The 24,736-nt window shown below is 46.3% G+C and overlaps 1 protein-coding gene across 2 annotated transcripts in view; it reads left to right on the plus strand.

The window, feature by feature from the left end:
• Nucleotides 1–4,065, plus strand: part of DIS3L2 (DIS3 like 3'-5' exoribonuclease 2) — an 879,376-nt gene extending 875,311 nt beyond the window's left edge. For both annotated transcript variants that reach the window (XM_078666543.1, XM_078666544.1), the window contains one exon: nt 2,506–4,065. In XM_078666543.1, the coding sequence (XP_078522669.1) occupies nt 2,506–2,613 (108 nt within the window). In that variant the 3' untranslated portion in view covers nt 2,614–4,065. The remainder of the gene's footprint in view (nt 1–2,505) is intronic.
• Nucleotides 4,066–24,736: the final 20,671 nt, after the last annotated feature.

Here is a 24,736-nt window from a genome sequence, read left to right on the forward strand (position 1 = left end):
CCAAGCCTCCGTACCTGAACATCTACTCAGACAAACAGGTTCTTCGTACGAGGGCTTCCTTTCTTCTGAAAGTGGTCACTCTATTTCACTTAGGTCAAACCATCGCTCTCCCTACTTTTTATGCTCCGCCTCATCCTTCTAAGGAAGAGGAACAAATTCACCATCTGAACCCAAAAAGTGTTGTCATTCTATCTTGACCACACAAGCGTTCTGGGTTGGGGAACCAATTCTTCGTGGGGTATGTCAGAGCGAAGAAAGGTTGGCACGTGCAGAATTGGGTCATCACTCAATTGATCGCGCTCTTCATAAAGATCTGCTACGAATTGGGTAAGAAGCAACCCCCAGAGGGTTTACATACCCATTCCACTAGAGCTAAAGCTGTCACCACTGTGTTAGGAAGTGGAGTTTCGGTCCTGGACATCTGTCATGTGGCAACGTGGGCTTTCTTGCACACAGTTACTAAACACTGCTGCCTGGACAGTCATGTCTGTAGGGATGGGCATTTTGCCCGTTTGGTCCTGCTACCTTCGCTTTCGCAAACAACTCAAAACGCTGCTTTTCCCTAAATAAAGAGTTCCGCTCCTCCTTTCTCCCCTCTTAGCCAACCTACAGTTTTTATAGCGCGGGGATGCCCTCGGGTCACCAGGCGCTCTACAAATCCTTAAATAAATAAATAAATAAATAAAACAGGACTTCCTGGTGTGTAATTGGTTCACAAACTCCTCTCCGGGGAGGTATTGCTTGGGTATCTATTCTAAGGTAAGGGATCTATGCCCCAAAGTCTCTATCAGATGAACAAGTTACTTACCTTTCGTAACGCCTTATCGTTTAGAGATGGTCTAGCTGCAGATTCCTTACTGACCCACCCATCCTTCTTGCTCTGTGAACCAATTTCTCAGGACAGGGTTTTTCCCTTTTAGTGCCCTGGTTTTCCACACCAGTGGTCAATATACTGCGTGGCTCCTCTCTTCTGGCATGGAAATTTGTGAAAAGTAACTGACACCAGTGCACCTGGGTGGGGCCAGTATTGGCACCGTGAACGTCACTTCTGGCGTGGACAATGTCAACGACACCATGCAGAACCGAACAATGCCACAAACTGGCAATTAGGGGTTTTGCTCACAAAACATTCCCGGATCCAGTCTTGAAGCTTAGGGATAATTCTAAGTTAAGGAATCGGCGATTAGATCGATTATTTACCAGATTAGGCGTTACCGAAGGTAAGTAACTTGTTCTTCAGTTGTTCACTCCCTAAGGAATCTTTGGAAAAAATATACTGGAATTTGGAACACTTTTAAGCATATTAGGGTAGTAACATTGGTCAAGACTTAGGCCTGATTTAGATCTCGACGGACGGGTTAGCCTGTCACGACAGTGTCGGATATCCAGTCCGCTGAAATATAAATCCCATTGGATATACTGGGATTTATTTTTCAGTGGACGGGTATCCGTCACCGGTGTAAGGGAGTAACCTGCCCTCCGAGGTCAAAATCAGGCCCTTAGTAGGATTGAAAATGACTTTACCGTGAGCATGCCCCACACCCCCCATCCCGATTTGTAGGGAATTTTGTGCAAATAGTGTATGTTAGATACATTAGTCCAGAACAAGTGCTCAAAACTTAGTAGGTTTTAAAGGCTACTTTACTGGATAAAATTAGTTTAATTTTAACATGCTTTGGCTCTAAAAGCCAGTGTATCTGGGTCTTTAATGTCTTACTTCAAAGGTAAGGGTTCTTGGCAAATAGCCAGGCTTAAACATCACAAATCTCGCAGGCAACCCGTCTCCTCCCTCCTGCCCAGCAAAGTGTGGTTTGCCAAAAACTAGGTCTCGAAGAAGGTATTATAGGTAAATAAAAAAAAGGCTGATAAAGGCTAATAAGCTGCTCTAGTGCTTGATAGTTACTACAGTAACTATACAAATTACTAAGTGCCGTAATAATCTGCTTTGCGTAGTCTCCGGCTTTAACTTGCCTATCCATTGCTACCAAAAAGTCCCATGTCATGGTTACACGTCACTGATGAAGCCTGAGGAGGCCAAAATGGTTCTGGGGTTGCTTGTGTTTCTGTTGGGAGTGCACCGGGCCAGGCAGTTCTGCTGGATTGTTCTTCCTGGAGGAGCAATGAGCCTGATTTTCATTTTGCCAGTCTGTCTGATGTCGACTAGTGCTGGAAAATGATGGGCTGAACCTGAGACGCTTGGAAGTATCATAGACCTCTTTATTGTTTTTTTTCCACAAGTATTGTTTCCTTATTGTGTTTTTTTCCACTCAGGCATGCTAAGAATGCTAAAACATGTAGTTGCTTTCCCATTTTGTGTATGAGGTACAAGTGCCACTGTGCTTAGTACTGTTGGCTGAAAACCATGAATGTCTTAAAGTTAATCTTTTGAGATGGGGCCAGTTGACGGCTGTGCAGTTCTAGCCCCTATTGCAACAGTATCCTTATTATTTCCTGTTGTTTACAATCAGTGGTGACTCCTTGGTTCTCTTTCCTCTCTCAATGCAGACGATCAGTGTGTTTACCCTTGTGGAGGCGGTCCTGAAGACTGACTCCGCCCCCTTGAAGTACAACGCCATCATAAAGCGGCCTGGGGAAACCCACAACGACATCTGAAGTCCGACCAGGGCCATCCTTGCCCAACAAAGGAGCTGCCATTTTTACTTTCATTCATCTTGGCCAAAGGGATTTTTAACAGATGCCTTACGCTGCTCTAATTTATTGCACATCATTTTAAATCAATTTTTATGTAATTAATATTTTTCTCCTGTCGTGGAGTTTTAGAATGACCAAATTATACAGAAACTCTGGGGTCTGATTCCTCGTTTTTTAACTTTTTTTTGTTTTAGATTAATTTTTTAAGCAGATTAATTAGGGATAAAAGGATGCCAGAGTCTAGTGCGGAGGAGGTCTCTCATTGAGGGCCACAACCTTTTACAGGAATGTATGCGACACAGGGTAGCATCAGAGTGGCATAGTAGAAATATAGAAAGGCAAGGTGATGTATTGATGGTGTAAGGGGGCATTGCAAGGACATAGTAGAAAACCTAGGAAATGTGTGAGGGAATAGAGCAGGATTCTGTCGGTCTGTGAGAACGGGGTAAAGGGAGAGCCATACATTTTGGAGACAATGAGGGCGCTTGAGATGAGTTGTGCAATTCTTTTGCTGGTAGAGTGAGTGTAACAATATCAGGATAATTGACATTTTAGAGTAGGGTCTTGCAAGAGTTAGAGCATGGAAGAGATAGCTTTGTGGACATGGGTAGACACATAGCTGCCAACTTGGTCCATGTGATGAGGGTGAAATTAGCCAGTTTGTGGTTTGGACCAACAGCTTAAAGCATGCTGGAACTTGGAGTTTTATTTGTCCACTTTAAATATGGGTGTTTCATCACTCACACTTTTTGCGGTGCTGGATCTCTCCCTCAGAACTTGGATCTAGTTGGCCACTATGAATGTGGCGCTCAGTCAGGTGGTTACGGGTAGATCGTGTCAGAGGAAGGATTGTGGGGGTTTGGGGTGGGGATGTACACTGAGTTTTTAAAGATTAGAGCAGGGTTGTGGAGCTGCTGGAATTAGAGTGCAGTTTGATGCTTGTGTAATATGACATGTATATGTGGGGGTTGTAGAATACTCTTGAAAGGGTTGGTGATCAAGGTTTGAGAGTGGGGGCAGATTTTTGTTTGTAGGATGATGGAAGAAGTTGTGTATGTATATGGTGCTTGATGTGCCCGGTGGTGTAGATCATGTGAGAAGATGGACGGATGCAAGCTGGGTTTATCGAGCGTTTTTTGAGACGCGGTAGAATGTGAGACCTAAAAGGTATGGAGGCACCCCAATGTGTGGAATAATTGTTGGGGTAGCCCTGAATTCATGTTCTGGCTTGGGTAGCAGGTGACTATTATAAATGCAATATGCCTTTTGTGAACTTCAGACACTTTGTACATTTTCAAACCATCAACCCCAACGCAACAGTCTGGGAGTCAAAGAAGACTGTGAAGCGCACAATGTAAGATCTCTGTGGCTCCCTCTCCACACTACTTGAAATAAAACTCAATTTGGTCAGACTATGTTTGGAGTCTTTATTTTAAGTTTGGGGATTGCATGAGCATCTTTAGATTTGTTGTGATGCTGCTTGCTCTGCCCTATTAGCATTAGTTAACTGCATGCGTGCGGCCGTTTTTCCCGCAGTATGCGGCATTTTTTGAAATACCGCGTTACATGACGAGCTCAGCTCGTCATCAGCACACGGTAGGTAACGCTGATGACGAGCTGAGCTAGTCATCAGCATGGAAGGGGTTAAATGATGAGCAAAGGGTTGCTTCAACACTTGATGTAGATATTTGCCTAGCACATGATGTAGTGGCGGAGGTTTAAGCGGGCCGCCTGACTTCTTTTATCGGATCTGCCATTATACTAAGGGTTAACTCCATGAATTGGCTTCCAACGTTCTCCGTGATATCTCCATGGATGGCAAACCACAAAAATGCTAGGGTTAGCGTAACTGCTGTTTGAGGATTGATCAAAAGACACACAATTGATGGACGGAATGCAGAACAAATCAAAACATTCACCCCCAGTGAAGAGATCTAGGTTAAATCCATCATTCTTTTGCTCACCATGCCACCCCAGTTTAGACCCGGCCATATGCAAATCAGTCTTGACCCTGTGCCTCATGGGAACAGTCCATCCCGAACTGCCAGGCCAGGTCCTCCCTGGACCGGAAACAAGCTTCCTATGATCAGTTTCGGGGAATTGATGGCATCATACGGTTCACACCTGTCTCTAAGTTTAGCCCCTTAACATGTTCTTATTGGCTACTAAGGTGTTATGGGAATGGCATGAACTAGACACTAACAAAAAATAAACATTGTTCTAATTGATACTTCTAACTGCAGATTCCTCACATTTTGAATTCTCTCAGCTTCAGAATGGATCCTGAAACTTTTCCTTCAATAGCTCTTGCGCACTGGGAGGTGGTGCCACCAGAATCCGGGCCAGCTCCATTCCACATCCAGAAGTGATGGCAAGGAGCTTCCTGTAGGGGCAGCCTCTGGGTGCCTATGTCTGTTCTGCTTTTTCTGCGCTCATGAACGAAGATCCTGAGCTCTAAAACGACAGTGTTTAAGCCGTGCTGCACCCGTCGGAAATAGGTGCCAGTCATGGCCCTGCATAACATCTTTCTTGGATGCCTTAGCTCCAAACATGCCTCAAAGGTCCCCAATAGGTGCCACCTGATGCATCTTTAGGACTTTGCATCCAAAGGCCAAGAGGTAGTGTGACACAAAGTTCTGTGTGGTAGAGCACAAGAAGCGGTGCTGATCCGTCTCAGCTCCCAGTTGCTGTCCTTGGGAAAGTCAAGACTAAGTAAGTCAAAAGACGAGTCTCATTGCAAGGCAGGCAATGCTGCAGTTATTATAGATGCTTTCCGTCCCCTTGTGTGCCTTTGGGCCGTATGAACTCTTTCAGGGCCTCCACATGGACCTCTTCTGGCAGGTTCTTCCCTGGCACCGACTGATCCCAGTCGACCTCTGCTTCATTATCAGACGACACCATGTCACTCCTTGACACCGTTGCCTCAGGCCCTGCTGGTGGTGCCTTCCTGGGTTTGCCCTGTTCCCATCATGCACTGGGACAGGAACGGACTAATTTGCATATAGCCAGGTTCTGAACTGGGATGGTGCAGTGAGCTAAAAAACGGTGTTGGATCTAGCCCTGATCTCTTGACTGGGTGAGAGTATTCTGCTTAAATTCAGAAACTCTGTCCATCACCACCCCTTGTTGTTAAATATTTCCTGGGTGCTGGGTGCTGGCCTCTGCTCCAGAGGTGCCAGTTTCACACGGCACGGATTCCGATATTTGATCTGGAACCAATTTCGGCTAGATTAAAACCTATGATGTACTGTGAGGTAATGAAGGTGCATGGAATGATTCCCCTATTGTTCCCTTGCCTCAATATCAGTACTCTCGGAGCCCGGAAACAATGTTTGGTTCTCACTTTGCTGCTATCCATGGACTCAAACAGGTTGCCCACAATGACGATGAGTCGCCCCTTTCCCCGTTATATTGATACTGGCCTCTAGCTCGACCCCTAGGATGCTAGTAGGCTGGCCACCTTACTTGAGACTGAGTTGGTTGAGTTGAATTTTGCAACCTGGGCCATCAAATGCAAAGTCTTTACTACCTTTCGGTGAGACCCTTATGGACACATGGTCCAGACTGTGCTCAGTGTAGACTATGAGCTGCGCAATTGCTCGATGCCACAGACCTGCTCTTAGGGCCTTTCGATTTGCAGACAGTCTTGCATTTAGGCTTCAGGGAGCAAGATGAAAACCAATGTTTTCTCCACTTTTTCTCCCCATGGAGAACTTAAGAAGAGGGATGCTGTAGGCAAAATATTTTTTTTCCTTTTGATAGTTTGTGCTCTACTTTTATTAATTCTGTTTGCCACTTGATCTTTTACATGCACACACCTAGGGAAATGGCAAGCAAGACCTTGGCCACTGTCCCTGACAACTAAGGATGTTCTTAATGCAGACAGTAGGTGATGGCCATGATGCAGCTAAATGCATCCTCAGGACCGGCCTGAACACTATGGACTGTGTTGGTCGCGCCATGATCACCAGCATCATTGTTGGACTAGGTACTTAAATGTGGATTGCCGGGTTTTCTGGAGACATCCATGCATCATGGATGGATATGCCCGTTGACTCTTAAGAGAGAAGGCGGGTTAAGACAGGAGGCAGGTTTGGCACTGGAGCGCGTCATTGGATAGCTGAGGTGTGGCCTACTCACTGGGATTATTTTCTTGTGCTCGTCTGTTCCACCAGCAATAGTAAGAATTCCGAAGGTACTCGAGGTGGCTTGTCTACTGACGTGCGCAGTCCTCATAGCCTCTTCAGCAGCCTTTTCAGGATTCCAGGGGGGGAGGAGGTCTTGGCAGAGCCTGGACCCCCAGCAAACATAACAGTACCCTTCTTTAAGCTCACTTAAAGTAGCTTGCTACAAAGCCACTTTACTTCCCGCTCCACAAGTCATTTGGGAGCAGTATGAGACACTGATTTGCCTGCCCGCCTGGCTTGCACCCGCTTAGACCAATGGGTCCTTCCAATTGTTCAGTTTGGTTATGCACCCTGTTTGTCCACGTGTTCCCCAATTCGTGGTCGGACTTTGATTGCTCCTGTCTCCAACCAGGAGGATGTTCGATTTGGTGCCCGATGTTGAGAGGGGCTTGTGGTGATGCTCCTGGTTCCTCTTGGATTCTAAGAAGAACAGGGGTTTGAAGTCTACATCAGGCCTCATGAACGAGAAGTTCAAAATGCTGACATTAATTCAGGTCCTCGTAGACTTGGATCCTGGAACTGGGTGGTGTCCTTGGACTTCCAGGGCACACACTTTAGGGTACTGATCCTTCAATCACACAGCCAAAATATCATCTTCAACCCATGTAGAGATCCTATTTGTAAGGGGACCATCCTGGACACAGTGGTCTTGACATCTGTTCCTCTTCCACAGCCAGTTCAGGACATTCAGGCTAGGTTCTTGATGTGTCAGGCTTGTGCCTTTGTTCCATCCTAGATGGATTTGAGGCATCATGGTCTCCTGGTCTCATCCATAAAGCTTGTTTCTCATAGCTGCTGACATTTGTGGGCTCTGCAGTGAACCTTCAGCTTCAGTGGGTCCAACACTGGTGATGGCTCCCGCAGAATCAGGATATTAATTTGTGGTGGCCCACGAATTCAGTTATGGATGACGGAGGCCAACTTGATGTGGCAGAGCATTCTCAGTCCCAGAGATTACTGTAGTGACTGAAACATCGTCTCTTGGTTGGGTAGGTCACTTAGACGATGTGGAGGCTTTTCTGCCTTCCTTCATGGCCAGGACATTCCAAGTCCTGACAGACGCAACCACCATGTAGTCCTACGACAAGCACGATGGAGTGGGGTCCCGAACACTGTGTCTAGAGGCTGGCTGCCCCCAAATTGGATTTCTCTGACTGCCATTCCCATGGCAGTGACCATTTTATGAGGTGGTGCACGGCGTCTTGTGTATTTGGGCATACCCTCGGTACATATGGTCGCTACCACCAGAGAGCTCAATGTAATGCTTGTTGCACCCTGGAGTTCCCTCCTCTGGGCTCTCTTGTAGATATGTTTTGCTTTCGACGGGACTCCTGCCTCTTTTACACATTCCTGCCTTGGCCACAGATCCCTTGAGTCATAATGAAGGTTAAGATGCACCAGTCTCAGCTCATCTTAATACACCTGGTTTGGACTCAGAAGGTTTGGTATTCTATCCACTTGGATAGAAGAATCTGACCCCCACTTTGGCTGCCTCTTTGAAAGGATCTGCTGCCCCAAAAGGAGGGCCAAGTCATGCACCAGGACAGTCACACTACTCCTCCATACCTGGAGATTGAGCTTAACCAACTGTGTGGCTTTGACTTCCCTCTGCTTGTGGAGGTGATTTTGGTGGCTCGGTACCCATCCACGAAGTCGGTCTACTCTGGCGCCTAGTATAAATTCTTTATCTGGCGTGAGGACAGACAGGGTGATCTTGTTCAAGCCAGGGTGTCTGATGATATTTTGTTTGGTTTGTTTCTGGCTTTGGTGTGGTCACCGTAAAGGTTACCTATAAACCCTTTCAGCCTTTCTTCGTTCACATGATCAGCAATCTCAATTCAATTCACCCAGCATGAACTTGCTTATGTTTTTCACCCGCTCCTTTTATTAAGTTGCGGTAGGAACTTAATTTGGTCCTTGCCTTCTTGATGCATGCACCACTTGAACCTGTGCTCAGTTATATTCTGAGATTTTGACACTTAAGACAGTTCTTCTGTTTGCTATCAGGGCTGCACTGCATGTCTGTGAGTTGCAGGCAGAATCTGTACAGCCACTGTATGCATCCTGCCTCCCCGGAAGGTTGGCGCTTCAAACTCAGGCTTACTTCTGTTGAAAGTAGTGTTGCCTTTTCACGTAGGGAACTCAAACATTCTCCCCACAATCTTTTCTCTGCCACATCCCTCTAAAGAGGAGGTGGGCTTCACCTGTTTGATCTAAAGAGGACCCATAGCATTTGCATTGAAAGAATGAAGGAGTATTTAACGGGTGATCACCTTTTAATCTGGTTTTCTTGTGCAAGGCTAAAAAAGCAGTGGAGAAATGGACCAGGTACATTGTCCTTTGTATCAGGCTGTGCTGTGCTCAGTCCAAGAAAATAACTCCAGGGCGCCTCCACACTCATTCCACCAGGCTCAAAGCTGTGACTCCGCTTTGATTATGGAGGTCCCAATGCTGGACATCAGTTGAGACACAATGAGGGCATCTGTCCATACCTTCAAACGGCGCTACTCAAGGCTCCAGGGACGGTCATTTTGCCTGCTCAGACCTTCAAGACTTTCTGGTGACTGCTCAGATCCACCACCTTTGTAGTACTGCTTTGGTATCGATTTAAAAGTCGCGGCATCTCCAGTTAGAAATGTATAGCAAAAGAGTAGGGTACTTACCTTCTTCTTCAGCAGCAGACTGGACTACGGCAATGCACTCCACGCAGGAATCCCAGCCAAACACCTACGACAACTACAACGCATCCAAAACGCCTCCGCCCGACTTATCGTCAACGTCCCCCCACTGCAGCCACATCACCCCCCACCTGAGAGACCTACACTGGCTCCCCGTCGACAAGTGGATCCATACCCACGCACACAAGGCACTCCACAACACCGGACCACCATACCTCAACAGACGACTCCGCTTCCACACACCCAACCACCAGCTCCGCTCCGCCAGCCTCGCCGCTGTCCCTCGCATCCAACAAACGACCTCCGGTGGCAGATCCTTCTCCTAACTTGTCGCCAAGACCTGGAACACCCTCCCTACCCACATACGGCAGACCCAAGACCTACTCGCCTTCAGAAGACTCCTCAAGACCTGGCTCTTCAAGCAGTAGCAGCACCCCCCTTCCCTCAGCGCCTTGAGACCCTCACTGGTAAGTAGAGCACTTTACAAGTACTCTGATTTATCGATTGATTGATTGATTGGATACTCTGCTGACCAGAGATTCCCCTCCATCTGCCTTACTCCCCATTCGATGTGGTCGACTTGCGGTAGCCTATAAGGATCACACATTGTTGACATTCCAGTTTGTCAGCTGCTCAACATCTAAGGGTGTGCAAGCATTGGCTAATAAACTGACGGCCGTGCACAGGGGGTGGTGCCTATGTGTGGGTCTGTGCCATCACTTCTTGAGATTGGTGGAGATGCCATGGAGTCTGATGATGCCATCAGCAGTCGTATGTGAGGTATTGCAGGAAAGGTTTCTGGATCCAGTCTGATACCAGGCCAGATTCATAAGGTGAGTACTCTGCAGTTAAAGCATCCACCAGAAAGCGCATTTCCAAATGTAAGTAACTTGTTCCTCCAGGACCATGCCTACTTTACTGTATTGCCGCGGTATTGATGATCCATGGATCAGGGGTAGCAAGGACAGTGCCAGGGAAGCCAAAATACTAGCCAGGAATTGTGGCTGCAAACTTATTTCTAGAGATGTCCATGTATCTCTCTATGACTATCTGAGATAACAGGATGAGCAGATGTTTAAGCAGCAATGTAAACACACCAAACATATATCACTTGCCCCATAGAGCACCATTATGCATTGTTTTTAGCAATAAAATGTTAGTGCTAGGTGGACATTTTCTCCTGGTCAGCCAGTTCTGTAGGGGTGACCACTTTAATTTCTAACAGAAACACTCTGCATAGCAGCAACACATGGTACACAGGTACATCAACAGTTTGTGTGGAATCATTTAGGAGCAGTAATGAATAGTCGTTGGTAGGAAGGGAGTCGGAAACAGTGATCTAATAGACATGGTCTATATTACAAGCATGCAACTAGATTTTCAAGTCAAGGCCAGATGTGCGAGAAGAGTGAGCCTTACTGGTTCTCTGGCTGAATTATCTGGGCATCAACAGTCGTCTTGAATTGGGGGAGTGCGAGTAACTCTAGGAAGAATGTTCTGGTGGAAGACTCAAAGTTGATCGATGGGCTGCAATGTGGATATGAGAAGATTTTGAGTTTGGGGAAGGAGGTGAAGTAGATTGCTTTAAACACATGTAACTTATTCATTTGAGATCCTGGTTGGAAGGTGAAGGGTGAATATTTGCAAAGATAAAAAAGATTTCTGTGTCTGTCATCTGCACAACGATAAGAGAAACCAAAAGAGAAAATATTTCAAAGAGAAATGGAACATATGAGTAGATGCAACTCAAGATGTAGCCTTAGTGTCTCTGCCGGAGGCGAGGGTCCTGGAATGTCCACCTTTCCCGGGACACTCTCCCTAACCCAGTAGCGATGCATCCCTCACCACCATCAAATGTGTGAGGTAGGGAGATGAATCTGCCGCTGATCCAATTCCAGTCAGCAGCTACCACTGTAGATCTTTGGCAGTCTCCTCTGACACCTGGGTCGACTCCACAACAGGTGCTATGCCAACTGAGACTTCAGATCCCACTGCAGAGCCTGCATACGCCATTGGGCATTGTCTTTACGCAGGAGGCAATTAGGCGAAGAAGCCACAGAGCCTTACTTACTCTGAGACCAAGGGCAGAGGCTGAAACATTGGAATGGGAGCCCAGGACTCATTGGTCCAGAGGAAAGACCGAAAAGTGCACCGTAACCAGAAAGACACTGATGAAGGGGAGCTGCTGCGAAGGAGTCTGGGGGTAACTTCATTAGGTTGAGTGAGAATTCCAAAGCTATCAAGAGGTTTGCCATCATATAGAGGTGGTCCACAACACTGTGGCAAGCCCCACTTCAACAGTGAGTCGTCTACGTATGGTAAGACTGGTACCCACGACCTCCGAAGATGGGCATCAATCACTGACATCACCTTTGTGAACATCTGAAGGTAACTGGTGAGCCCAAAAGGGAGCACAGTACCCTAAAAGTGCTTGTGTCCCACCTTGGACCACAGATAATGCCCCTTGGCCTACAGGACAGGGATGTGACATTAAGTGTCCAGCAGGTCTAACACTGCCGTCCTGTCTCTGGGATCCAGGGCAGAAAGAACCAAGGCCGGCGTGGGAACCTCAATTCTCCAGTATTACATCTTTCATAGATTCACATGCTTGTATCTTCCCCGTCGTCATGGTGGGAGTCTCACGGTAACAGAATGACCAAAGCAGTATCATAGAGAAGAAAACTGCATAGAAAAGCCCCTAGGGACTGTAGTATTTGGTAACCAGACCTCCTCATTGTTTGGTCCAAAAATCAGCCAATCAGCATTGCTGCCCTGCCCTCACACTCCCCAGCAGAAGCTTCCTGCCTCAGATTTCCAACCGCCTTCGTGTGAGAAAGGAGTCTCCCTGAGCTCTGCTCAGTTTGCTGTTCCAGTGTGAACTATTGACCTTTGGTTTTTCAACTATATAATCTTCTGGATTAAGGTATTGTGTGTACCTATTTCTTTTATGATGGCTGAAAGCTCTAAAAAGAGGCTTTTCAGGCCTTGCAGATCCTGCCGAAAGGCCAGGCTTTTCTCTGAAGACCCTCACAAGGACTGCTTATACTGTCTCCATCCAAAGCATGTGGCTAAGGATTGTAAATATTGTAGAACCTTCTCTGCTAAAACTCTGAGGGACAGAGAGGCTCGTCTACTGTTGTGGCTTCAGAAGAAGAAGGCCGCATCAGATTCAGATTCTGGTGAGGACTCTGCTCCTTTAACGCCTAAAAAGAGAAAGGCCTCACATTCTGAGGAAATGGTGGAGTCTAAGAAGGCTAAATCTAAGGTGAAGGAAGCCTCTTCTCTTCCCCCTACTCCCATCAAGAAGTCGTCAGGTCAGAAGGGGGCAGGGTCTGCTCCATCGACCAGTTCCCTGGTTTCTGCTGTAAAATCTGTGGCAAAGACTTCAGCTCCGTCGACGACTTCACCGTCGACGACGACTATTTCGACGACGACAGCTGCGTCGACGACGGGAGCTAAGACCGTATTGACGACGTCGACGAGCTTGATCATACCGTCGACGAAGAAACCGTCGACGACGAAATCGGTGTCGAAGTCGTCGACGACGGCCCCGTCGACGATGGCTTTAGTGACGTCGGCTCCGTCGACGATGACTTCGTCGACAACGTCTCCGTCGACGACAAGTGTAATTTCAACGGCAAAGGCGTTCAAATCACCGCAATCGAAGACTTTGATATCCTTTCGCTCATTTCAGTCTTCGAGAGGTTCGGCGACCATAAGCAAATCTGCAGAATTCACGCCGTAGATGCAGATTTCGCCTCTAACCCCATCTTCTTTGCTGGAGCAGGATTCAGAAGGAGAGGAGTCATCTGGAGTCGCCTACAGTCCTTCGCAACTTAAAATAAAGAGCCAGGACACAGACGATGAGGAGGTGTTTTCTTTTAAGGAGAAAGCTCAGTCTCAATCTGCAAGATATGAATCTTTCCAGGAGACTTGTGACTATGCTGAGGAAGAGGAGCAGCAGGAAGAGTCGCGAGAGGAGTCGCGAAAAGAGTCAGTCTCCATCCCTACGGCTTTGGTTTCTGACCTGAGGTTCATGATTAACGACTATTATCGTCGTTTCCCAGAGGCGAATAAGCCTATACCATCTACGCCGGCACCTGCTACACAGCCTCCGAGAACCCATTCTACTCCTCACACACAATCTGAGAGGTCACCTCCAGTGGTCACGATCAGGGATGACCTAACGGACACTGACGATGACGAGCAACCTGAGGAAGGTGAAATCCTTCAAGATTCTACGGTAGGTCAGGAATGGCATGAATAAGTTTTGCTGTCTCATCCTTCACCTACTCCTCCGCCAACCACTTCTCCTCCACAGGATATCTGAGGTTTCCATGACATTATGGAAAAAGCAGCCAAGAGATTTGACCTGGACATGGAGGTTAAAGAAACTGAATGTTTCTTATATGATTTTAAGGAGGACGCCAGAAAGTCTGCTCGCTCAATCCCGATCATCCCTCACCTGTGGGAAGAGGGACTAAAGATTTTGAAGACGCCGGCCTCCATCGCAGTTTCGGTTCCTAGAATCGAAAAGAAGTATAGAGCACCAGAGTCTTCTCCGGCCTGCCTGATAGGTCACCCGAGACCGGAGCCGGTGGTGACACAAGCAGCTCAGAGGAATTCTAAGAACCCAGTGGCTACTTCTATGGTGCCACCAGACAAAGAGGGACGGAGGATGGATGGAGCCGGGAAGAGGTTTGCGGTCATGGCAGCCTCCACTATTAAGGCGGCCAATGCGATGGCCTTGATTAGCCGTTTTAACAGGCAAATTTGGTCGGATTTGGCACCCCTTATGGCTGCACTCCCAGAGGATAAAAAAGAGGAAGCAGCTCCTATTTTCCGTGATGGGGCAAAGTCGGCTGCGGAATCCATTGATGTTGCCATGGATGTTTCTTCTATGGCCTTCAGACAGATGGCAGGAGCAGTTCTCTCCGAAGACAGGGTTGGCTGAAGACTACATCGTTCCGTCCGGAGGTACAGGCGAAGATTGTCGACATGGCTTTCGATGGCGAAAATCTCTTTGGCAAACATGTTGATGAGGCGCTGCAGGGCATCAAGTCAGATACGGACACTGCTAGGGCGCTAGGATCACTTCAGCAAGGAAGGTTCCAGTCCTTTCGTAAAAGAGGTGCAAGGGGCCAGTTTAATCAGAGATCTTCAGTTCCATCCAACAGATATGAGCCTTATAACCAGCAGGGGTATAAGCAATACAATACAGGCAATCAATATAGGCCTTCAAATTCCTCTTTCCAGCAGCAATCCAGAGGCAAGTCTTCCAATAGAGGAAGGAATCAACAATCTAACAGGCGACAATGATTTACTGCTGGCGCTCCCCACACAGCAGATCCCGGAAAACGACCATTATCTGTCTCTCTTCTTCGACAATTGGATGTCCATAACATCGGACAAATGGGTTTTGGATGTTATAAGCAAAGGCCATACCCTGGAGTTTATACAAATACCACCAGATCATCCCCCGGTGCTCAGACACCATCAACATCGTCAGGAACTGCAAAAGGAGGTCCATTCACTTTTGCAGAAGGGGGCTATAGAGGAAGTACCTCAACAACACCGAGGGAAAGGCTTCTATTCGCATTTCTTCCTTATCAAGAAGAAGCAAACTACGAAGTGGAGACAGGTATTGGATTTAAGGGATCTGAATCAATATATAATGAAAATTCCATTCCGAATGCTCTCGTTACAGGAGATCCTCCTACTGTTAAGGAGGAAAGACTTCATGGCTTCGTTGGACCTCATGGATGCATACTTCCATATTCCAATCCATCGGAAGCACAGGAAATACCTAAGATTTGCCGTGGAGAGTCGCCATTTCCAGTTCAAAGTGTTGCCATTTGGCCTCAAGTCCCCGAGGGTGTTTACCAAATGCATGGCCCCGGTGGCAGCCCACTTAAGATTGAAGGGGCATTGCATTTACCCATATCTGGACGACTGGCTGGTGACAGGTCCATCATTCACAAGAGCCAGAAGGTCCCTTCAGTGCTGCATCCGCCTTTTCCATCGGTTAGGGTTAAGGACCAACTTGGAAAAGTCTTCACTGATTCCAGCTCAGGGCATTCAATTCCTAGGGGCTTGGATATGCACCAAGGAAGTGAAAGCATACCCTTCCGAGGAAAGGATGAGAAAGATAATAAGCCTTGCAACATCCCTTCAAACAAAAAGGTGCACTTCTGTGCGGATGTACAAATCCTTGTTGCGGATGATGTCCTCTTGCATCCCACTGGTTCCAAACTGCCGTCTTCAAATGAGACCCTTGCAGGAACATCTAGACGAGCAGTGGGTTCAATCCAAAGGAACCTTCGAAGATCGGATTACCATCACTCACTGTATGAAGGTGGTCATGTCATGGTGGAAGGTTCAGAAGAACTTGAATCAGGGTCTCAGCTTTGTACCTCAGAATCACAAATACGTGATGACGACGGATGCTTCGTTGCATGGATGGGACGCGCACCTCCAGGAGCTGGAGATCCAGGGCCACTGGTCAGAGTGGGAAGCACAGCTTCATATAAATATGTTGGAGCTCAAAGCGGTGTTTCTGGGACTTCAAGCTTTCCTGCCCAGAAAACAGAATTCGTCGGTGCTCATTCAGACAGACAGCACCACGACTATGTTTTATCTTCTGAAGCAAGGAGGAACAAGATCCAAACCACTTTCTACGCTGGCGCAAAGAATTTGGAAATGGCTGATAAACCACAACTTTTCTATTCATGTGCAGCATATACAGGGCATCCTCAACACACGAGCAGATGGCCTCAGTCGCACGACGAGTGTGTTGCACGAGTGGGAACGGAAGACACTCAGCTTCGCAGAGTATTCCAAAGATGGGGCACACCAACGTTCAATTTGTTCGCAACCCGGGACAATTCGAAATGCGTTCAGTTTGCGTCCAGGTACCCTCAGCGCGATTCCAAAGGAGACGCGTTTCACAGGGACTGGACGGGAATGTTCGCTTACGCGTTCCCACCAATTCCTTTAATACCACGAGTGATTCGCAAAATGAGATCAGAGCCATGACATGTCATTCTGATAGCACCAGCTTGGCCGAGGCAGGCATGGTTTTCAGATCTGCTGCAGATGTCGAAAGGCAACAAGTTGCAATTCCCAACATTCCAGAGTCTCATATCCATGAGCAACGAAAAATTCTGCATCCGGACCTAGCATCGCTAAAATTATCCGCATGGAACCTCATGAGCGGGAATTTCAAGCCTTGAGTATTCCACAAGACTGCAGACAAATACTTTCGCAATCCAGAGTATGTCAACCAACAAGACATACGCAGCCAAATGGCCACGCTTCTGTCACTGGTGTACCAGTCAAAGTCTACATCCGTTGACGGTACCCCCAGAAGGTATTCTGCCTTACCTGCTGTCGTTATCAAAGGCAGGTCTGTCTCATGCTTCACTGAAGGTGCATTTGGCGGCGATTTCAAGATTTAGGAGAATACGAGGTGAGCCGTCCCTCTGGTCTCAGACTGATCAAGGAGTTTGTTAAAGGACTATTTAGAGCCGTTCCACCCATTCTACGTCCGCCAGTACCCTGGCATCTCAATACAGTCTTGACGCAGTTTATGAGGCCACCATTTGAGCCTATACACAAGACAGACTTACAATTCCTATCTTGGAAGACAGCACTGCTGCTAGCTCTAACCTCGGCGAGGAGAGTTAGCGAAATTCAAGCCTTCTCAGTGGAAGAGCCTTTTCTGCAATTTCGACAGGACAGGGTTATACTACGGACAAATCCTATGTTCATACCCAAGGTCCCTACTTCTTTCCATTTGAATGAGCCTATTATTTTACCTACCTTCTTCAACAATCCCTCATCATCGCTAGATGTTTAAAATTCTACATCGAACGAACAAGATCATTCCGCAAATCTAAGCAGTTATTTATTGCATTTGAAGGTCAGAGGAAAGGGCTCCCTCTGTCTAGACTGAGTATCGCCAGATGTGAGGTACTGGGTTTTTCAGAACCGGTACCGAACCGGTAACCCAGTGGTGTCATGGTACACCCTAAGACCTCGAGTACTTTCCTGATTCAGACCACAGAAACTCAGAGTCTTCTAGGTGAAGTCAAGGATCGATTTTATTGGCTGCAACCAAGTAACAGGCGTCCTAGAAGTACAACAACACGGGATGTATATTCTCAGGAGACTGCTCAATCTTACAAAACCAGGCTTCTCTTTTTATGCAAAATATTGTGCTTCAGGCAAACATTCTTGGCTTTACAGTATACCATTCGCATATTTTCACTACAAAGGAAAAGCAGAGTCATGATGACAAGCCCACATTTCAGTTTGTCCAGCCCACAACAAATCACCCGGCAAGGCCCAACATTTCATCAGATATCGGTGGACCCCCAATAAAAACGGGCACCTCCCCATCATAAAGCAAGTGAGAGAGAAGAGCAGGGACAGGTGTGAGCAAGATTCGGCCGGGTGTGTGTGCGATGAAAAGGGTTTATGGCCTGTTGTGCCTTGATGCTATCTCATTCGGCCACTGGGAGAGGAACTGACCAAACAGGTTCGGCCTGGGGCAATGGTTTCAGCTTGCTCGGGTCAGAGAAATGTCAATCAAGGTGTACGTGTCCTTTGATATCGAATTTAGCTGTATTATAAGCCTATGTGAGGGCAACCCACAAAATGGCTGCCGTACACAAAATGGAAGCCAAGGGTTCAAGACGAAAATGACGATTTCGAGGTGAAATCGTTACTGGAATGTGACGAAAATGCTTGTACATAGTGTACTAGCCATTCTCGGTATTTTGATACCAAATTCGTCATGCTATGATGAAATATTATTCACGAGTCCAGAATTTTCAGAACTACAAACCCTCCTTTTGCCCTTACATAGGCAATTTAACCTAATCTCATGCTAATCTGAGTCCAGGTCTATATTCCTAAAGTCATTGAGATGTTGCTGTAACATCATTCTATTAGTTCGTCTCTCGATACAGGTTTCCTTACACATGATGTAGCACAGAGGCCACATATTGCAGGAGCACACTGCACGCACAGACAGAACAGGAAAAGAATGGCTAAGACCATCCCAATGACCATCAGAATTTTCCATCCCCAGCCGGATATCAGTTCCCAGAACCATCCCATTAATGACCAATCTCCTTTATCTACATGAATAGATTCGGAAATCTTATGTAGTTTGGAGATGGCCTGGTACACTGTTGGAGCGTTATCTGGAAAGAAAACACAGCAACTCGATTGGATCAATCTACATACCCCACCTCGGTCTGCAAGTATGACATCTAATGCGACCCTGTTCTGAAGGGTCATAAGTCGATCCGACTGGAGCTCAGCAGTCAAGTTACTAAGGGCACCAGCAGTTTCAATCACGGTGGATTCAACCACCCTTGTCAATTGCCTTATGTTCCTGCTGTTAGCCATCGGTCCCCAGAACGGCAGAAAACCCTTTGTGAAGTCCCCAAATTCTTGTCCTGCAGTGTCTTCTTTGCTCAAGACACCTCTAACTATCCTTGTCTTGTGGTAATCTGCCGCTGCTGTGTAGGTGGGAGGCAACAGGAACGAAACAAAACATGAGCCCGAGAAGTCAGGGGGCAACCATGTATAGGCTCTATCATGGCAGATGAAATAGGTACCCTTAGCTGCTAGAAACGGAGGGGAAGTCTGAGATGCAAAAACATATGTTTCAGTGCAAATGCTTTTCCCTAGCTGAGCTCTGGGATTCTTGCCAATACCTTGCAGACACAGGTGACCCTGATGGGGTACAATCCAAATCGGGGAAGATCTCTGAGCCTGCTGTTTCTCACTCAGAGTAGCTCCATATCCGGTCACGTTCCATCCTATGTATACTAGTGTCTCATCGCTCGGGATAGTCTCATAAGAAATATCTTCCTTAATCATGTCTACTATACCCTTAACTAGAGCACTATTCTTAGGATTGTCTGTTACAGAACGTAGAGGGTAGACTTAATGTGCATATATGAACGCTGTTCTTGTATGCCCACACAGAACCATTGTGGCTGAAAGGCAGAACCAGATAAGGGATACCTTTATCCGTTGTGTGAGGCATAAGACCACACACCCAACAGTTAGTTGTGTTCATTACAAGTTGGTGTTGGTGCAAGAGCTGAACAAAGGAGTTATTAATAAACTAATCTCCTAGCTGATTCGTTTTCAGGAAGGGGTTGAAAAGAATGTGAGGAAACAGTGGAAGGAGGAGGTACAGGCGATGTAGTGGGTGCAAATGTTACTCGAAAAGAGAATAAAACATATCCTAAGAAAAATATCATCACACTGAGTAATATTAAAATGCACAATATCAAAAAGCTTTTCTTTATCATCATTTTACATATTCGGTTTTTAAAGTTCATTGTTTTGGCAGGTCTCTCCATCTCGAAAAACTCCATCCTCTCTAAAGTGCTGCCCGCGATGGGAGGTTGTTTCTGCTAAGGAATGCTTCTGTCAGTCTAGGGCAACTCCCTTAGACCAACCAGAACTGTCGACCTAACGTCGTCAGCTGCACCCCAAAGACTTTGGGCAATCGCGGCCCTAGCAGCGGAACCCGGATGGCGGTTCGAAAAACAAAAATAAGCAAGTTTCTCAGATGGGAGAGCTGCACTTTCAAAAATAGTACTTGGAGGAAAAAAAACTTTTATTAGTTCGTATTTCTCGGCCTCAGATTATACCGTTGTTTTCCTGGTATTGTATTATCTTGGAAAAGGAGTTCAGGTTCTGTAGTGTCCAATGGAACTGACGGTGATACAGCTGGTTGCAAAATTTTATCACTCTCTTGTTCAGTAAGTGTTCCTTTTACTCGTGCATCACTGAAAGGCAGAAAACGTGGCACAGTTTCAGTTTCTGAGTTGGCGACACCCTTCTGGACCCACTGGTCATACGGCAGGGGTAAAGGTACCCTTTTGCAGTCGACTCCGTGGATCCAGTGCTTCTTCCCTTCCACCCGAACAGCTGATCTCATGGAAAGAAGGACGAGGTGTGGTCCGGTCTACCTGGGCTGGTCGTTCTTGGTTCGCTGGAAATTCTTCACGAGGACCCAGGTTCCAGGGTCGATGGGGTGACCTGGAGTTTCAGAGACCGGAGGCAGGGTGTCATGGACCTGTTGATGCAAAACACGCAATTTAACCGTCAATTCGAACAAATAGTCAAGCAAAACAGGGTGTTCTATTTCACTGAACTTGGTGGGCCTTGGCACACCCCATATGTTGGCCGGGCGGCCAAAGACTATCTCATAAGGACAAAGTCCCACTCGCGAATGCACAGTCATTCTGGTGCGTCAGGCCATTTAAGACCAGAGCTCGCTTGGATTTTGGCCAGTTTAAGTTTTAAAGTGCCGTTGTAGCATTCTACTAATCCAGCTGATTGGGGGTGATTTGCAGCGTGGAACTTTTGCTGAATGCCTAGCCCTTCACATACTCTCTTCATCACACGACCCACAAATTCACTCCCATTGTCACTCCAGACCATTCTAGGCATTCCGAATCTGGGGAAGTACTCTTTCACAAGGGCTTTAGCTGTGGATAAGGCAGTGTTGTCTTTTAGGGGGTAGGCTTCCACCCATCTTGAAAAGGCACAAACAACGAGTACGTATTTTAAATTGTTGCACCTCTCCATGTGGATGAAATCTAGCTGCAAAACCTCAAACGGATACGTAGGAGGTGCAAAATGACCAGCTGGAGTTGGAGTTCCCCTACCAGGATTGTGTTTCAGACACACCATGCAATTCTTGACGACATTCTCTGCACACTTAGGAATTCCTGAATTTTGCCATACTGAAGCCAACAACTTGCAAATCCCTTTCACGCTGATATGAGCCATTCCATGAGCCATTGTAACCACTGCAAGCACATATGCATCGGGTAACAACCATCTCTGATGCTCTGACAATTCAACCCAACAACCATTTGCATCCATTATACCCGTACTTTCTCTCCACATGTTCAACTCTTTCACTGTAGCCTCAGCTTGAATAGACTTCACACTCTCTATCGTGTCTTCACAGATTCCAACATCACCAACCCATCTTGCAGGGCCTGCAACATACATTCGGCTCATCACATTCCTTGCAGTTTCTTTCGCGATTTTGCCAGCAAATGCATTTCCACGACCAACATCATCAGTCACCTTCTTGTGAGCACTGCATTTTACAATTGCAACTTGCAGAGGCAAGGTCAGTGATTCAAGAAGCTCATTCACCAACTGACCATGCTGAATCTTAGCTCCATGCGAAGTCAGGAACCCACGTTCTTTCCACAATCGTCCAAAACTGTGAGCCACTCCAAATGCATACTGACTATCAGTGTAGATGGTCACTTTCATTCCTTTTGACAACACACATGCTCTTTTAAGTGTAATCAATTCTGCTGCTTGAGCTGAATTATGTGAAATACGTGCAGCTTCAACAATTGTATGCAAAGTCGTGACAGCATATGCTGCAGTCGTATCACCATTCGGAAGCTTGAAGCATGAACCATCCACCCATAATGTACCATCACATTCAGCAAGAGGAGTATCTTGGAGATCTACTCTCCCTTTCGTTTCTTCTTCTGTTCTAAGAAAACAATCATGCTGTTCAGAAGCATCTAGTTCCTCTACAATTGGCAACAACGTAGCTGGGTTGAGAGTGTTGCATCTTTTTATGTGCACCTGACTTGCTAACAAGGTTAATTCGTAACCTGACAAGCGAGCACTAGTTAAGTGCTGTGTCTTGGTTCTATTTAACAACGTGTCTACTGCATGTGGAACCATCACAACTAACATGTTATTCATCACTAGACCAGCAGACTGTCGAATAGAAACAGCTGCTGCCGCTGTTGCTCTTAAACAACTCCGCAATGCTTTAGCTACCGGATCCAAAGTCGACGAAAAATATGCACATGGACGCTGCTTGTCTCCAAACAACTGAGTCAAAACTGATAATGCACAACCCTCTCTCTCATGGACATACAATGTAAAGGGCTTACTGTAGTTGGGGGTACCCAACACAGGAGCCGAACATAATGCATTGCGCAATTCAGAAAAACTTTTCTGACACTCTTCAGACCAAGGGACGGGATTGGGTGTATCTTTACACGTTAATGCCACCAAAGGTTTGGCCAGCAAGGAAAAATTTGGTATCCATTGCCTGCAATATGATGTAATACCCAAGAAAGCACGCACTTCTCTCTGTGTTCTTGGCACACTCAATTTTGCTATTGCCTGAATTCTTTCTGGGGTCAGTTTCCTTCCCTCCTTCGATAAGAGATGACCTAAGTAGGTCACTTCTTGTCGACAATATTGCAATTTGGAAAGTGACACCTTGTGATGCAAATCACACAGATGACGCAACAATGACAAAGTGGCTTCTTTACAGATTTCCTCAGTATCTGCAGCAACAAGCAAATCATCAACATACTGAATGAGTGTAGCACCATCAGGTACAACAATTGTATCAAGCTGTGTCTTTAGAGCTTGACTATATATTGATGGACTTTCACAGTAGCCCTGTGGAGCGCGTTTAAAGCGGAAGCTTCGACCTCCTAAACTGAAGCCAAAAATATCCCTACTCTCCTCAGCAATCGGGATGCTGAAGAAAGCATTCTTCAAGTCAATCACCGAAAACCAGGTGGCAGAAGCTGGAATCATAGTCAATAGGGCAGTAATGTCAGGAACAACTGGACATTGTGGCACAACTATTTTATTGACCTCTCTAAGATCAATCACAAATCTGTAAACGGGTGGCTGGGAAGGGTCAGTTCGTTTCAAAACAGGCAGAACAGGACTATTGCAAACGTTTCCTCTTGTCTCTTCAATCACATCTTTTTCAATCAGATCGTAAATGATCGCTAGCAAAGCTTTTTCACCTTCACTAGAAATTTTATATTGGGGAATGCGTGGCATTTTAACATTGGCTTTCAATGTTACAATGTATGGCGGTATTTCCAAAAGACCTACATCATTAGGACCAGTAGCCCAAAGAATATTAGGGAGAGATGACCATTCTGTTGGAAGTTTGTCTCTTTTTTTTTTTTTTTTTTTGTTCCTCATCTCAACCATGGCTGAACCATCAGAGCCGTGGGCTCGAAAGAGTGTGACTTGGAAGACTAAAATGCTGTCTCAGTACATGACTGGTAGGGGTCGGTCGTTTAAGAGGGAGCGCCAAGACCCTACAGCTAGATTAGCTTAACGCTAAGTCACAACCCCTTTAACAATATAAGATGGAACTTGCCATTAGCCAAATTACACCACCGCCTATGCCACAATTGACCTTAGGTATGAAGGACAGATGTGAATAAGCAAAAAGGAGTTCGACATGGCTTCGTAATCATAGGAACTGGGAAGAAAAAAAAAAAAAAGAAAAAAAAAAAAAAGAAAAAAAAAAAAAAAACCCCAGTTTCTACTCATTGAGACCAATCGAGTTTCAACCAAAAAGCTATTTTTTCTGGTTTACCTCCTCTAGATAAATCTAGTTTCGATATAGAAAGCATGGAGGAACTCCAATCTTGTAGTGTCGGTGGGGAGGCCTCTTTCCAACGCTTACAAATCTCTCGTCGAGCCACCAAAATTGAGTAGAACAACAGGTTATTATTTGCACTACGCTTTTTGTCTTTTACTCCAAAGATTACAAGGCCTAAATCTATATTCACCATGGTACCTATAGAAGATGTTAGTCTGTTGCTTATTGATTGCCAGTAAAATGTTAAATGTGGGCAATCGTGAAACATATGTGCATCTGAGGCTTCGACTTGTCCACACCGAGGGCAGGCCACTGGTGTACCAGATGAAAATTTGGACAACCTCTGAGGCGAATAATAAGCCCTATGGAGGGTAAAGAGGTGGTTTCTTCGCAGCCACGCTGGTTTTACAATATCCCATAACACGGTAAAGGATATTTCCCAAAGTTCATGCAGATTAGTTATCGGCAATAGACGACCCCAAAGATGATCTGGAAGGTGGAATATTCCGTCTATTTCCTCTAAGATTAAATTTTAGAAATGGGAAACCTCTTTGGTTTTTAGGGCATTGTCAAGTAGGGAGGATTCTAGTTGGCTGATATCACCCAATGAAGGCATTAGTTGGCGAGTGGAGTCAGATTTTTGTGCTGCCGCCCAACTGGAGATCTGGAGAAATTTCAGTCTTGATAAGTTTGAGCCTACCCTACTCACTAGATGTTCCCAGGAATACATTTCCCCTTCAAAAAAGAGATCACCCCAAGTCAAAATCCCAGCTTCT

This window comes from Lissotriton helveticus, chromosome 11 (assembly GCF_964261635.1).
Source record: "Lissotriton helveticus chromosome 11, aLisHel1.1, whole genome shotgun sequence".
NCBI classification, from domain to species: Eukaryota; Metazoa; Chordata; class Amphibia; order Caudata; family Salamandridae; genus Lissotriton; species Lissotriton helveticus.